This window comes from Myzus persicae, unplaced genomic scaffold (assembly GCF_001856785.1).
Source record: "Myzus persicae strain clone G006 unplaced genomic scaffold, MPER_G0061.0, whole genome shotgun sequence".
Lineage (NCBI taxonomy): Eukaryota > Metazoa > Arthropoda > Insecta > Hemiptera > Aphididae > Myzus > Myzus persicae.
The window spans coordinates 393712-410264 of NW_019100780.1; the positions used below are offsets into that span (position 1 = coordinate 393712).

Sequence of the window (16553 nt, forward strand, 5' to 3'; positions counted from 1 at the left end):
CCCCCCCCCCCTGCGGACGCCCTTGACCACTGGAACTGTTTTTTCATTTCTTATTTTTGCACACTTATAGATGATTGCGATTAATTTATATACTTATTTAAAGTCTCCATCATGCAGTAAACTAAATGTATGTTATTTATTATCGATACTTGATATTGTGACTTTCAAATTTGGAGTGAATTCACCTATTTAATCATGAAATTTGTGCTCGATTTTTGGTTTATCAGAATCTTAATTTTTAACTGAATTATTAGTTAAATCAGTAGAATATAATGTACAACAATATTTCAAAGTATTTATACTTCACTTTGCAATAACAAAATAAAAATATTGAAAAAACTTGACTTTGGAGTGGACACAGATAATGAACCATTGCTTATTTAATAGTTGTATGGTGGCACTTAACCAACAAAAATAGTCATTTTTCAATCGTTTACCTTTTTTATAAATCTATTACCTATTAAATATGAAACTTTATATTTATTTACAGTTCATTACGTTCTGTCATTGAAAAACCCCCGATTGGAGGAAAGGAAATTTTACCATTAACAACTCATCAATTAGCTGGATTTCGATTACATCCAGGACCAGTATGTATTTTTATGTTAAAGTATATCTAATATATAATTTATTGTTATTATGTTAAGTCTGACATATAAATTTTTGCATTTTACCAGTTGCCAGAACAGTATCGCTATGCTAATCAACCGCCTACTAAGAAACATAAAAACAAACACAAAAAGAGTAAATACAAAAGTGGTGAAGCCCTTTCACAAGATATGGCAGCTAATGAATTAGGGTTAGGTGATATTCACGAAAAGAAGCATAAAAAACAAAAACGTCACGATGATGATAAAGAACGGAAAAAACGGAAAAAAGAGAAAAAAAAGAAAAAACAAAAACACAGTCCAGAACATCCAGGAAATACAACTCCTGGACAACACTCGAACTGAAAGAATTTTTTCCTCAATTACATATTTTAACTTTGAATTTGTTTTCAATCAGTCATGAATAAATATTAAATACTAATAAAATGTATATAGAATGTTGTCAAATTATTAGAGAGTTTTGAACAAAGTGTGTTGTATAATACAGATGGCAACAGAAAATTGTGATGTAAAATTTAATTTTTCACTATTTGATTGGGATAGGTGAATTTTGTTTTAAATAAATAATTATTTTATCTGCACTAAAAGTAAATATATTTTTTTAATATCTTTTAAAATATACCTATTTTAAATAATACATTTTCTATAACAGGTTATATTGCTATAAATATAATTAAAAATCAATATTATAATTTGTATGATTAAAATTCAGTATAACTTGAAGTTCTCTTTGCAAATCTCGCAAATGTTAAGGAGCTTACTACCATTAATTTTATAATATATAGATAGCCCATGCTATACAAATATTCGACGACCAGAAAAAGGATGTAGGTATTCGTTAGCATTAAATGCAATTAATATTAGTTTAGCATGGGATATCTGTAAATTATGAAATCAATGTTACTACTATCCCAAATTTGTTTGTATTTATTAGAATTAAAAATTTACATACTTCAATAAATTGTGATACTTTTAAATAAACTTTCATGACTGTAGTTGATTAAATATGAAAAAAAATCTATTTTTATAATAGAGTAGTGTTTACTAAACAAGTTGTCTACTACTCCAACATTCTTTTCCGTCTTATTTTACTCAAAAAAATGTTAGTAACAAAAAATAGTAATTAAGTGACATACATAAAGCTCCATGCAACAATATTATAGTCTTCAAAAATCAAAACCTTGTTATGGAATATCATTAATTAAAATAATGCATATTATAGAACAACAAAAAGGAAATAATTATTAAGTGTAAAGCAAAAATAATTGGCATTATTATTAAAAATATGATTATTTTCATTTATTTTAAGATCTGTGAAAAGGTGATTCTGTTAGAGCAAAAAAAAAAAATCCATTATTTAATTATGGTGGCACACAACTTACTATTGACAATTATCTATGTGGTCCGTAATGTCGAAAAGGATGTGCAAACACTTGGAATGTGTAGTTTTTTGTAGAAGGCCCCCTAGACAGCCAGAGGAAAAATCCTTTGATTAAACTGATTAAAGATTAAAATGAACTTACCAGCTTACCATTTACAAAAATGAAGTTGACATTGTTTTGTAAATGAACTTGAAACATATTAAATTATTATTAATTTCTAGTTTTTTGTATTCTTTGTGTGTGTTATAGAGGAATTAAAAAGAAAAGCATTGATTTAAATCATTATTTGTACAGTAGAAATCTTGTATAAAACCAGGCTTAATAGTCAATGCACTAAAGAAACATGCCTCTAGCAAAACTATGTTTGAAGTCAAAACTCAAAAGTCTTTAAGTGAAGACAGTTTAAGACAAAAATAATTTCCAAAATTATGTAAAATATTAAATAGTTCATATCAAAACAAGCAGAAAAAAAATAACATTTTTTTTTAAAGATGATATCAGCGCAATATTTATTTTCTGACAGACCTACTAACATAGATAAGAAACTTTCATCTATAATAGTTTTTATGATTTTTAAGTAACCTTGAAGTAAAATCACCTATTACAAAAATTATAGAGGACAATATTTTTGAGGGTTTGACATATCAGTCATACATTTTAACATTATTTGACTTTGTTTTCGTCAACTTTCAAAATAAAAAAATTATTTGTTCATTTAAATATTTGTATTGTTTTGAGACAACATTTAGACTAACCGATGTCATACCTTCAAAAATATTAGTCTTTATCATTTTTGTAATGGATGATTTTATTCTAAGATTTCTCAAAAAAAAAAACGATTCTGAGTATTAATTAGATGCATTCTGTCTACGTTGTACGTGCACCAGAAAAAACAAACAATGCTCTGACATGTTATGAAAATACTCTTTCCAGCTGTATAATTAATGCAGGTGTACCTCTCAAGGCTCAAAAATGTGACCTTTACTTTTAAACTTATACACTTCAGATCTTCCAACAACAAATAATACTGAAAAAGCACTAAACCCTGACGCTTTTTTGTACAAGTTCTTTTAATGCAAAATACTTTTTGTTGTTGATATTGATTTATTTATTTGATAGAATTGTTTATATCATTTTATGTGATTAGTATTATTATTAGTTTGTGGTTATACTTCCTGATAATAATAAAAGATTCTAATGAATGATCTTTGAAAACAAATTAAGGCAACAAATCCATCCCAAAATAGTTAAAAAAATAAAAATATTTAATCATATTGGTGACTGAACAATGGACAGTGAAAAACATTTAAATTGTATTGTGGTTCAAGCAAATGTTTTACCCATGTTCTCATATAATTCATTCTAACATTGTACCTAAAACTGGTGCTGAACTTGTGCACTAAACTTTTAAACTTAAAAACAAAACCAGCACTAGAAAACAATTACAATGAAATAATGTTATTATCAATATTATCTGCCTCTATAACTCAAAAAATTTTCATTTCACACATCTGTGCATAACATAAAATTTCAATTTGTTTTAATTTTCAATTTTTGATGGCTTCAACTATAGGTTACTACTTATTATAATCTATGTTTTTTGATTCCTTGAAAGCCATAATAAACAATTTCTTTTTTACATACTCTAATCAATATTATCGGTAAAATTAAATAAAAAAATTGTGAACCTTTAAAATCATTGATATGATATCGATATGACAATAAAATTCTGATTTATTTAGATAGTAGTATAATATTCATAGTATCTATTATAAAATGTGAATGTTCTGTAAAACTTAGTAACAAAATAAATTTAACATAAAACTTAAAACTTGTATATAAGTATAATTAGCATTTAAAATTAAATTAAAATTCCTAATTTTTTCTGTTTTATAATAAAAATAACAATTAATTATTTAAAAATAAATCTGGAAATAACCAGTAGTCATACTTTCACTCTGATTATAGTTTAGATGTTACAATAAACTGCTCAAATGGATTGGAGACTTCGGGCACATTATTTAGCTCCCATGACCCACCATATGCTGTTATTTTGCCAATATTGCACAATCTTTGAAAAAAAAATTTTTAACATGTATAAAAATTGTATTATATATTATGTGCGTTCAGTGTACACTTACAAGTATCCTATCTTTCTTATTTCTGGGTTAAACCAATGGTCTCCCATTATATCAACTATATGTTTAAGTGGCATCAACACCTTTTTGTTTTTTGAAAAGTTTGATATGATTTCGTTAATTCCGGCAACAGAGGTTGAAATCGGCAATTTGAGTTTTTCTTTGTGGTTTGTTTCAATATGCATATAAAGAAATCTTTCACACACATAATCACAAAATGGGCAAAATTTTGGTACCTGAAAATTATGTCGTATTTTAAGTGGTAACATTAAAAATAACTACAGAACATTTAAAATTACTTTGTCTAAAGGGCCCAATTTCAATTTTTCGGCCGTCAACATTAATTTGCATTTTTTCTTGACGACTGAAGTGGTTGGCAGTGATGGCACTTCTTCTGATATCACCTCAAATTCTGTTGGATTAAAACATTTAGAAAAAAGCAGAATTTGATTTATATAAATATAACCAATTTACCTATGTTGGTTTGTTTAGGAAGTGATGATGGAATAAATTCTTTCACTGGCGTAACTGATGTACAATAAAAATATTAAGTTTAAAAATATTATATGATTAAATATTCTATGTATTTCTTACGTGGATCTATATCAAAATGCAATTTTTGCCACTCTGAACCAGCAATTGGTGTTGAAGTTGATCTTTGCTTTATCGGCTGTGACAGTGGTGAATTAAAGTTGGACTTCTTAACTGATGTACAATAAAAATATTAAGTTTAAAAATATTATATCTATATGATTAAATATTCTATGTATTTCTTACGTGGATCTACATCAAAATGCAATTTTTGCCACTCTGAACCAGCAATTTGTGTTGAAGTTGATCTTTGCTTTATCGGCTGTGGCAGTGGTGAATTAAAGTTGGACTTCTTAAGTGATGAAAATAGTGTACGATAACTGGGCAACGAAGGCGGTACTACTTTGTAACCATTAAAAAAACATGAGAAAAAATGTAATTAAATTTTGGATTTAATTCATTATTTACCAGCAAAATTGTCAATTTCAGAGATGACAGTACCAGCAGTGTTAGAAGGTCCCTCTTTCAAATCCTGAACTATGCCTGAAACAATAGTATACATTTCAAGGGTTTTACCATGAAATACTAAGATAAGTTTAATTATTATTCAAAAATAATTTTAAGTCCTTTTTTATCATAATTATGGGGTTTTAATTTAGCTAGACACTTAAAAAAATAATTCTTTTATAATTTGGTCTAATTAGAGCCTATCAGCAATGTGCTCATCCCTCCCTTCTGGCTTACTTTTGTCATATAAAATATATGATAAAGCAATAAATGAATATATAACGTGGTATAAGACTAGTCAAAACTTCAACTCTCCTTTCAAAATAACAGATTATATTAATAATCTATTAATAATTCGATATGTGTATAACCATTTAGTTGTAATAAGAGAAATGCAGTGTATAAAAGTGCACTGCAAAGAACATGACATACAATAGACAATAGTGCACAATAAGCACATTTGTGATTAATTGACTAGTTGCCTAACTTTAAAATTTAAATAAATAAAATACAATATTCAAATGGTATAATACATGTTTGAAATTAACAAACCAATGGCTAATGGAGTATATGACAAATATTTAGCTCTAGAACATAAACTGTTTTCTACAGAGTGGCGCAAAACAGGCAGTGCAGTTTTGAAAGGCTATTAAAAAAAAACTACGCAACTAACAGAAATTATATTAATTAATTTTTTTTTAGTACATCATGCCGTTTTATGTATCAAGTTTTAAAAATAACATCAGAAAGATGATGGCCGCAAGCAGCGTTACATTGATGAAGGCGATTTCTGAAGTTTTCGGCCGCATTTTCACACATTTCGACTGGTATAGCGCCGATTTCCTCCCGAATTCGCTCTTAGAGTTCTTCCAAGGTGTGAGGCCGATATTTAAAAACCTTTTCCTCCAGATAGCACCACAAGAAAAAATCGCAAATGCTCTGGTCCGGTGAGCACGCGGGCCACCTCACACCACCTCTCAGAGAGACGAGGTGCGTAGGGAACATCTGTCGCAGCTTCGTCATTGAAACTCGAGCAGTATGTGCTGTAGCCCCGTCCTGTTGGAACCAGATGTCACCCATATCTTTTTTTTCAATTAGCTCTTCCAATTGAGGTTCAAAAAAATTGTCCAACATGGAAACGTAACGTTGAGCGTTGACAGTTACAGTTTGTCCATTCTCCTCTAAAAAATAAGGCCCAATCACCCCAAATTTTGAAATTGCAGACCACACGGTCACTTTAGGGAGTGAAGAGGTCTCTCGTGAATTTGCCATTACGGTGAGGGATGGTATCATGACAAGCAAGGTCAAACTGCAGCCGGAAAGCTCGTTGAGTTGCGATGAAAGATCGACCATTTTCAAAAAACGCACGAACGGCGAAGCCCCGTTGTACACCAGACCAAACAATGGTAATGACCAATGACGGCATAACCCGCTCGATGAAATGAAACCATCATAATCGCACTATCCCTACCACACAGGAAGTATCAACCTTTCAAAACTGCACTGTTTGATTTGCCCCACCCTGTACTTTAAAAATATTAATAAATATAAAACTCTTAAACAAATTATTTACTCGATTTTACTAAGATGTATACATAGAACAAATCTTAAGTTTACCTTCAATACAGTATGAATGGGTAGGAGCTTGTTGTATTTTGTCCATCATTTTCTTTAAAGTTTTGTCATCTATTGCTTGAATTTGCGAAATAGTTTTAATCGTTTTCTTCGGTTTGGTCTTAGGTACATACTTTTTTTTCTTTAATAATAAATTATCTAAGCAACAAAAGTAAACAGAATATATTAATCTAGACAATGTCATGGTCTTCGGAAAAAAAAGCCCTCCTATCACAATATGGAAAAAAAGCTCTGTAACAACTAAATACATAACACTTTTTACTATAGTATATATTTTATCATTTTTAATATTTAAACAATATATCATTATTCATTAATACATTTTTGATATAGTAATAAATTGTAATAAAGGTAATTGACATTTGGCTTTATCTTAAAATAACTACCTTTTAATCAAATAAATGTATTACCTAGTATGATAAATTAGATGCATAATAATAAAATAAAATAATTTAATAATTAATAAAAAAAACAATTGTTTACATTAATTGTTAGGTGAATTAGCTTATTAAATATTATTATAACATAAAACTATAAAAGTTTATACATATTAACTTAACTAGTATTTTATGTTATACTTATGGTTATGGATAGGTACATTAAAGAAGTGTTACATGGGTTAATGTAATGATTATATTATGATTATATTTAATCATACAAATCAAAACAAAAAAGAATAATGTATTTAGTTGGTAAGGGGCTTTTTTTCCTATAACCAGGCCTTTTTTTTAGTATATTTTGATAGCAGGGCTTTTTTTCCTGAGTTCTATGTAACACCTCACGCCTGCCAGCATATGTTGTTTCAATCTTACAAACATATCAAATAGGTAGCAACTTTATGTTTAGCAGAATCAATTTTATCATATAAGCTTTAAAATAAAGTGAACCTATCTAATCGCTTAAAAGTTAAAATAATCAAAAAACACACAAATAATATTCTTACCTAAAGTTTACCACACCATACTTTTGAATAAACAAAGAACACTAAATCGTTTTAGTAGAATTTGCTGTTGTACATTTGAAAACTAAAGACAACACGTCATGTGAATGTAGTGTCCTCATAACCTAACCCTCATAAGGACACTACCTGGGCATTTGTACTGTGTTGTCTCCGTCAGACAAATGTATGAAGTAGCAAACTTTCGTTCACTAATTTCAAGTGTGCAGCTACTTTTGATATTAGAGGAAATTTACCTATTATCGAACTTTTCTGTGTGCTTAAGCGTTGACGATTTTCTCGATATATTTTAATTTTCTACCAAGAAATGGGCATGTAAAATTACATGTTGAAACTAGTGAACAAAAATTTAACATGTCATACGAGGGGAAGGCAAAGGGGTAGGCATGGGTAGCGTCCTCTTAAAGAAATTATAATTTTTTATACACAAATTCACAAACATAATATGCTACCAGCAAAAATCTGTTTAGACAAACATTTGGCTTTGAATTATCTGCTTGTTTCAAAATTACCAGAACATTTTATCATAAATTATAAATTATTTTTAATTTACAGTACTTTAAATGTAATGCATTATTTCACACATGAGATAAAACATTACCTTCACTTGGATCTGAACTTATTTCTTTTCTCTTATTTTTATTTTTTTGTTTTCCGACTACCGAGTCTGGTAATCCTGTTAAAAAAGTTGAAATCTTATTTTTCATTGTTGATACTTCGTCGGCCAAAACTGAAAACAAAAATGACAATATTATATGATAATATAGACGTAAAAATATAGAGGAATTTACGATACTATAAGATATCATAATATACTATTTACAACAAACGTGATTTACCTATCTAATAATATTTAATACGGATTTGAATGGTGTTCAAAATAATTCTCGGAAAATGAGAAATTATATCAGACTACCTATCAAACATTAACTAATAATAGATAGCGGTGTACTGAGAACTGAACAACCGCCTGTTGGCTACAATCTGAGTACCGACTCGGTACTTCGGTAGTGCGAGTGGTTGGAAACCGAAATTTGAATTATTAGACCTATCTGGAGACAGGCAGACACTAGACAGCCTGCCGAACGCGGTTAGGTTAGACGCCAAGTACCGAACCGTTACCACCAAATCGATGTGTCGACTGTTGTCGCCTGTCGGTTATCGGTGAGTACTAGACAGTAGACACTAGTGCAGTAGTGCGTAGTGTGTACAAATACTATAAAGCGTGCTACTACTGTCGGTTTGATATAACAGTACAAGAAATTGTACAAAAATACTGTGTGTCTGTGACCTGCGCGCGCGCGCGTGTGTGTGTGCGTGTGTGTAACTGTGTTATTTTAAAATATCATGTTGGTAATGTTGGATAGTGTATATTATTGTTATTGACTATTGACCAACTAAAAATATATTAGTAATTTCCATCATCCAAATATCATGAAAATAATACTTTTTTCAGTGATAAACTGATAAATAATATGTATAAATAGACGAGGGTTTAAACGTCATTCCCACGTGCAACCACTCCATCCACTAATATGATCAGTGTGACACTGTGACATATAATTGTTGCCTCTGTTGTACCAACGCAGTAAAATGGCGTAATGCATCAACAAAATGTTATTCATTCACTTTTAAGTACTTTAAACTTGCTTCAAAATTATAATATCAAAAAAATCATTCGATGGGGCACTCAATAATATTACCTTAAAGTTTAATACTAGTTTTTTTAAATTTAATACATAATTAAAATATCAAAGAAAATGGATACCTCCGAACGCACAATTTGCCAAATGCCAAGTTATGCATTAGCGTTGGTAAGACGGAAACATTATGACTGTAACATAAGAATTACGATTTGCGTAATGCAGTATGACACTATGACGTACTAACGTGTAGATATTCTGTTCCGACCACAGATATATAAAAATACTAGATAGCCGACTTCTATAGTACATACGTATAAAATAATGTCTCCAACAAAATGGCCGCCAATCGTTATCTAAGAGGTGACTGTTTACAAATTTAACTGATATGATAAGTGATAAGATACTATTTTGGAGGGGTATAATATTTTAAATTTTGTTGAGACGTAAGCCTTAAGAAAATTTTTTTTCCGAATTATATTTATCTGGAACTATTTGGTTAGAGCTAAAATTCGGAACCTTTTATTATTTATAAAAATAATTTAAATTTAAATATTATGTTTTATTGTATTTGCATGTAATTACATAGAACAATATGGTAATCGCGAGCTATTTATAAATATTTAGCATCTCAAACGCAAAAACAACTTGATGAATCTATAATAATAATAATAATAATAAAATACATGTATTATGTTATTATTTTGTAATTATATACGAGCAAATATTACATATTTAGCATACTGTTTTTTATTTTATAAATATAAATTGTGATACATGTACAAGACTTACAGTAAGTACAGTTGTTATTAATATTTTTTAAGTACATACATATTACTATGGTTTATTATTGCTGTGCTTGGGGCTGTTCAAATAAAAGAGTGCCTAACAGTGGCATTCATTTTTTTGCGTAAGTATATTTAAAAAAAACTGACATCAATGAAACTTACAAACTAATTATTTCCAAAATTTTCAGCTTTCCTTTAAAAAATAAAGAACGTACTGAAAATTGGTTAAAAAATATTAATAGGAAAGGGTTTATTCCAACTGAGTATAGTAGGTTGTGTAGTGAGCATTTTCTCCCTAGTGATTTTAAACCTTATAATAAGGAAAATGGTCGTTTACGTTTGAATGATAATGCAATACCATCAGTATTTAATTCAACAACTGAAGAAGTTCATTGCCAGAGTATAATAGAAAATTATGAAGTTGAAGTAGAAGTTCCTCTTGATTTGAGTATGTCTAAGTTAGATGAAGAACTTCCAGTCACACTTCAGAGATCTGTATTGGTCAGTGATATTATAACTACACCTAGAAAAAAAACAACAGTATTATTTCCAGAACTTCAAATTACACCTAAAAGACCATCATGTAGAACACCAAAAAGAGGTAGACCCCAAAACAATTTTTCTTGCATAAACCATATATAAAAACTTAACTCCACCCAAAATCTGTATAAAATAATAATTGTTTTTAAAGTTTATTAAGTTTAAACAATATGATATTATAATTATAAGTACAACAGTATATTGTATGTTTAACACTGTTCTTCAATTGCTTATCATCAATAATATAAAACATAAACATTCACCTCTTAGATAAGGATGGCGGCCATTTTACTGGCGACAATAATAATATCGAAGTCGGCTATCTAGTATTTTTATATATCTGTGGTTCCGACGTTCTGTGGTGGAAGTCTTTTTAAACGACAATAGTATCAATTTACAATTGTTACACTCTCACACTTCGCTACACAGGGCCGACAATTATTGAGAATGTTTCTAACTGTAGAGCTGCCAACAGTCGATGAATGGATTTATTGGACTTGGTGATATGAATATACCTATGACCGTAGACTTTAAATAATAGGTATACTCTGAAGTCTAAAATATGTTATTTTAGTTACATAATATTATAAGGCAATATTTTTTCTAAAATTTTCTAAGATTTGAATGGGTTTCACTGAACATGAGCCTCATACTGGGGACCATGAGTTCACTATTTGAAATCAACGATGAAATCACGATTTAATATGAAAATTATCTTAAAATCGTACCACGAAACATCTTTTTAGATTCTGAGCAAAGCGATGAATGTATTGATTTTGCAATGCTTTTTTTATGTCTGTGTAGATTGTAGGTACACGATAAGTAATAGAAATAATATTTCAATTTTCAACTTCAGTAACTTTTCGGGTGGGAGAATGAATCTCGAGTGGTTCAAATTGAAAATTAACACTTATGTTTAAGAAAGTCAGGTAAAACCATAAAATAGTAAGGAAAAATTTATGCAAAATGAGTAGTCAACAAAATCGATTTTGATTTTTGAAGTTCCTCTAAAAAAAAAATAACAGTTGATGCATTAAATGTCCACTGAATGTTTATATAGCATTTATCTATGCAGTAAACACTATACAATTTTTTTAATGTTCTGATTCCTTTATAGGCATAGGATGATTTGTATTTTTATTAGTTTAACATAAATATGTTTTAGGGCTGGATATATATTATTTGTTTCTGACCGATTTTTCGTGTAAGGTTTTCATTGTCTTGGTTACTTATTAACAAAAATATATTTATGATTCATAGATTTTCCTTGTAAATTAAAAATATAGAGTACCGTGCTATGGTTTTTTTTAAAATTATTGTCAATAGCAAAATTTTCACTCCGTCAAAAAATTTGTAAATATAATTCTAGGTTCCTTATAAGTTGTTGTTAGTGGTAATTAAAAAAAAAGTACAGCGTAAATACACAATCATCATTTTTTAGGAGGATCTGACGTTAGTATTTTAACAAAATTCATCAACATCGCAAAAATGTACTAATAATTATGATATAAAAAAATTTACTATTTATATCAAAGCTTTGAAAATGTACTACAATTTACAAGTTCCTCATAAGTTTTTCTACTTTCAACAAAAAAAAAGTTTACTGTAAAGTCAAATTCATTTTTCATGTTCTCATTGAATGATTACTGATTAGTTACCCAACTACGTCATCATTGATTAAAATGATTAAATATACATTATTGCGCGCAGAAATACAAGAATCAGTGCCGTTCATATATACAATTTCGGTTAGCGCATATGGCATAGACCTACATCAAAACCAATAACAATTACAATAATGAATAATAGCCATTAGGTATATCGAGTATCGACATTGAGTAAATCACTGTAATGCACCTGTTAAATTTGATTTCAATGTTTCAATGACATTATGTCATGTACATGGAGTATGAGCGAAAAATTGTTTTTTATTAGGATAAGTTTATTTTTAAGTGAAAGTCTTATTTAGGTACATTTAGTAAATAACCGTGATTTTTTTGAGTAATATATAATTCTTACTTTACACTAGGTATTTATAAAATAATACAGTTCAATATTATAGTACATTAATGCCGATCCCAGATAGTATTTGTATTATAATATACAATATACTCGGAGTTTTTAATAATATTTTTATAGCAATCTCAGTATTTAATGGTTAGTTGTTATATTTTTTACTTTTTCTAACAAATTGACAAACATTGATACTTTTATTCGTAAATTCTTTATTTGTCTTAAAAGTTGTTCTTTAATAGTTGTAATTTTCCTTTTTCTTCATTTTTTTTTTGTATAGATGTCAATAAAATTGTATTGGTTGGGTCAAAAAGCATAAAAATGTAATACAAGACTCTCGATAACTTGTTACAATAGCAGCTGAAAAATATTAGGCACGATCTTTTTGCAAACATTTTAAGTTCAAATGTTGACAATAAGAATAATGGTTATCTTTTTGTTGTAATTCGGTTCCAAAACAGGCCAATTTTTCATAGGTATATTTAATATTTTTCCAGCATCACTGATAATTTAAAAATAATATTAATTCAACTTACCGACTACCATATTAATAATAATTAATAAGTAATAACTGTATAAAATATCCTAAACTGACATATCGTCTCCACTCAGAATCGTTTTTCGTATACAATGATTTGATATCATTGAAGTCAAATGTAATACCGTCTATTATAGCGACCTCTTAGACACCTAATGTACAGTAGAGCGACATCCACTTACCAGTTTTTTTGGTAAATGAGCTTCCAACTATGTTAGATGACCTGATGACCTTCCACTAGACATGTCTAAAATAGGTACTAGATATAAGGGAAAATTAATATTTCAACAAGATGGGGCCCCGTATATTTTAGTATTGTGATACCGTGAAAGTAATATCACAGAATAGATTAAATTTAATCTAAAATTTAATCTATTCTGTGGTAATATGTCGTTTATCTTAATAACTCAAGTCACAGCCCACAGGTACTTTCCCGTATTAAAATTATTTACAAATATTACGCAAGAGTAAGTACCTATGAGGAGGTAATTTTGAAATATTTACCCGTAAGTAGCAAAATACGCATGTAGTACATAGGCGTAACTAGGGGGAAGGCTAAGCCCCCTAACTTTTATTTTAGTCCCCCCCCCACCCAATCATAATTCCTATACTCCCACCAATGGTAGCTACAAATTTTTATTTAAAATATTGTTTAATTTGTTTATTTAAACTATATAATATCATTTATATGTGTTGAACTGATGACTGATGACTCTGTATAGTTGTCGATAAAGTAAACACAAAAATAGTCTTCACCCAGAACAATAGACTCATAATATTATTTTTGTAACATGAATATGAATCTATAAACACTAAACAGAGATAATGACTGACAAGGAACGATGACCGGACGACGATCGCTGGGGTAGTCGGCCGCTTATAGAGGAGTGTTATACTAAAAACAGAATATATATTTTTTTTAAATTAAACTTTGTGTTACAATTAGTTTCTATTTTTCCAAAAGTTTCTTGACATAAAGTACAATATCATGTTAGTATATTATTAATTATTATAATAATAAATTAGTCAAATTTTGTTTTCTTATGTTTTTAAGCCTTAATAAATATAAAATAAATGAAGCCGAATAAAAGTCAGAAATGTTGGTTGGATAAGCAATTGTTTATCATTTAATTTTTTATCATTTTACTGTCATCAAAGAAATTTAAAGGGGCTAAAGAGTATTTAAAGAATTTTGATCAAAAATTTGTTTTCCAAATTTATATATAATGCTACAGTAATGATTTATTACTTTCTATTCCAACAAGCAGGGGCGGACTGACGACCATTCGGTCCTTAATTATTGAACAAAAATCGGCCATATTCAATTTCAACCTAGACTTTTAGACTTTGGTACTTTATTTTTGAATTTTGGTTACTCACTAATCACCATAATAAACAAGTGATAAATGTTTTTAAAATTAAAATGTATTTGATTCAATATTATTTGTTTGTTATGTACCTTAAAGTTTAAATCAGAAATCATAGATGATATCTAGAGTATAATGCCCTAAAAAATGTATTTTAACCGCAATAATATCCAAAATATGACTAAAAAATTGTGTTAACAATTATTGAGTATTAAAAAAAATACGAACTTATATACGCGATACGATGTAACGCACCAATTAACCAATTAATTGTTACTGATTAGAGTAGTTTATAAAATCATAAATTGTACAATCGACAAGTAATGAATGGTCGCAGCAACATTTTTGAAATTACCAATTAAATTTAATCTAAAATATAAAAATGTACCTATATCATGAATAAATGTGCACTAAGATTTAACAAAAAGGACTTGAAAATTGTAATAATTATTGCCCAAAAAACACCAAAACTGATAAAAACGCAAAATATAAGTTTAATAATTTTAAATTCTTTGATGGAAGATTATGGAAGTGATTTTGTACATGAAAAGCATTGCCGGGAACTTCCTAAAAGATAATGCATTTTAAATTTAAGTACGGACCCTATATAGTTATAACTTATAAGCATTTAAGGTTGAGTTGAGCAGAGTCGATTATATTGGTCTACTACAAAGGTGTTCTAAATAGAAGAGGTCCAAAAAAAATCGTCAACAATAATATCATACCATGTGGATTATTTTGTACCAGCCCATGGTACGTTATATGACATCGGCCCACTGTGCAATTAAACAGTGGCACAGTGGCCCAGTCCGCCCCTGCCAATCATAGGCGCAATTTCAGTTTTTAACTTGGAGGGGCCCAATATATTTATACATATTTATATCAGGCCCGTGGGGGGATCTGCTCCCCACAACCCCCTCCCATTCAAGTACCAATATAGGCGATATCATATTTTACCACTTACTTTCCTACATTTAATATACTATAATGCATCTATTAATACAACTAAAAATATCTGTATGAAAAAAATAACAACATTTAGGTAAATAAATGTAATAAATATTATGTAACAACATTTACTGTATTATGTAGATTAGATAATTAATGAAGGATTTAATACTTCAATTAAAATATAAATTTTTGGAGGGGCTAAGCCCCTCCAAGTCCCCCCCCCCAAATTGCACCTATACTGCCAACGAGTTCCGTATTTAGTGAAACTGTGAAAGAACAGTTAACAGTTTCAGCAATGCTTCTAACTTATGTTACTTAATCGATATAATATTTTTGAGAGAATGACGTATCGATTTGTCTAAATATCTGTCTCAAAACAATTTAAATACCAATAAAATATAAAATCAATAAGTCATTCCCTCAAAAATATTATTCTCTATCTTTTTTGTAATGGGTGATTTTATTCTACGATTATTTACAGACATAGGAAAAATGATTCTGCGTAAATGTGGTTTGTCCATATCACGCGTGGGCCTGAGAGATAAAACAAGTAGTGCGCCGACATCTGCACGACTGTAGATAGATAGATACATAGATCGTCGCAGACATCATCTTAAATCGTGATATCAGATTTTCAAACATTGAATTGCGATTGTATATGATAATAATAATTAAATACGTATAATAGAATATAATACAGGGTGTGGCGTGGTTACTTCCTTATTTTAAAAAATCATAACACAAAAAGTTTTGGCAATATTGATGTAATTATTTTTTCTGTGTATAGGGAGGGGTATATTTAAAGTTTTATTTTATTTGGTTTATCGGATTATCGATCCGTATGCGGATTATCCACGGAATTCGTTTATCCGTGGATGTCCTGCCACCCTATTCCGCGGATAATCGAGAGTACACATCTACACTGTATTTAATGAATATTATATTTTAATAAAT

At 29.1% G+C, this 16553-nt stretch overlaps 4 protein-coding genes across 6 annotated transcripts in view; 2 read left to right on the forward strand and 2 right to left on the reverse strand.

Moving 5' to 3' along the window:
- Positions 1–2424, reverse strand: part of LOC111042950 (transmembrane protein 231-like) — a 17508-nt gene extending 15084 nt beyond the window's left edge. Inside the window, exons 1-2 of the mRNA XM_022327710.1 lie at positions 2140–2424; positions 1991–2072 (exon numbers count right to left, since the gene is read on the reverse strand). The gene's annotated coding sequence lies outside the window, so the exon portion shown is untranslated. The remainder of the gene's footprint in view (positions 1–1990; positions 2073–2139) is intronic.
- LOC111042951 (mediator of RNA polymerase II transcription subunit 19-like) lies at positions 474–1038 on the forward strand (the record flags this gene model as incomplete). The annotated part of the gene is made up of 2 exons (XM_022327712.1): positions 474–590; positions 678–1038. Coding segments are annotated over 2 exons (393 nt in total), but the record flags the coding sequence as incomplete, so codon positions are not given.
- A 1458-nt stretch (positions 2425–3882) lies between the features above and the next one.
- On the reverse strand, positions 3883–10595 carry LOC111042955. Of its 3 annotated transcripts, none has more exons than XM_022327715.1 (10): positions 8599–9050; positions 8361–8489; positions 6784–6939; positions 5128–5202; positions 4906–5061; positions 4723–4833; positions 4603–4656; positions 4428–4540; positions 4132–4364; positions 3883–4061 (listed from the first exon to the last, which is right to left on the reverse strand). In XM_022327715.1, the coding sequence occupies exons 2-10, from the start codon at positions 8464–8466 to the stop codon at positions 3953–3955; spliced, it is 1113 nt and encodes a 370-aa protein (XP_022183407.1). In that variant the 5' UTR covers positions 8467–8489; positions 8599–9050; the 3' UTR covers positions 3883–3952. The 3 variants fall into 3 exon arrangements, with proteins under 3 accessions (XP_022183407.1, XP_022183406.1, XP_022183408.1); XM_022327714.1 differs by lacking the exon at positions 8599–9050 and adding an exon at positions 9528–10595 and having other exon boundaries at positions 3947–4061; XM_022327716.1 differs by having other exon boundaries at positions 3947–4061; positions 4906–5058; positions 8599–9049.
- LOC111042925 (THAP domain-containing protein 1-like) lies at positions 9353–10832 on the forward strand. The gene is made up of 2 exons (XM_022327660.1): positions 9353–9357; positions 10433–10832. The coding sequence occupies exons 1-2, from the start codon at positions 9353–9355 to the stop codon at positions 10830–10832; spliced, it is 405 nt and encodes a 134-aa protein (XP_022183352.1).
- Positions 10833–16553: the final 5721 nt, after the last annotated feature.

Bases quoted from the DNA above. Each gene is read 5' to 3' on its own strand.
- LOC111042955 (XM_022327715.1), bottom strand. From the start codon at position 8,466: ATGAAAAATAAGATTTCAACTTTTTTAACAGGATTACCAGACTCGGTA. The intron at 6,940-8,360 runs GTAATGTTTTAT...TTTGTTGCTTAG, and splicing joins AAGTTCAGATCCAAGTGAAG to ATAATTTATTATTAAAGAAA. The intron at 4,062-4,131 runs GTAAGTGTACAC...TTTTTTTCAAAG, and splicing joins ATAAGAAAGATAGGATACTT to ATTGTGCAATATTGGCAAAA.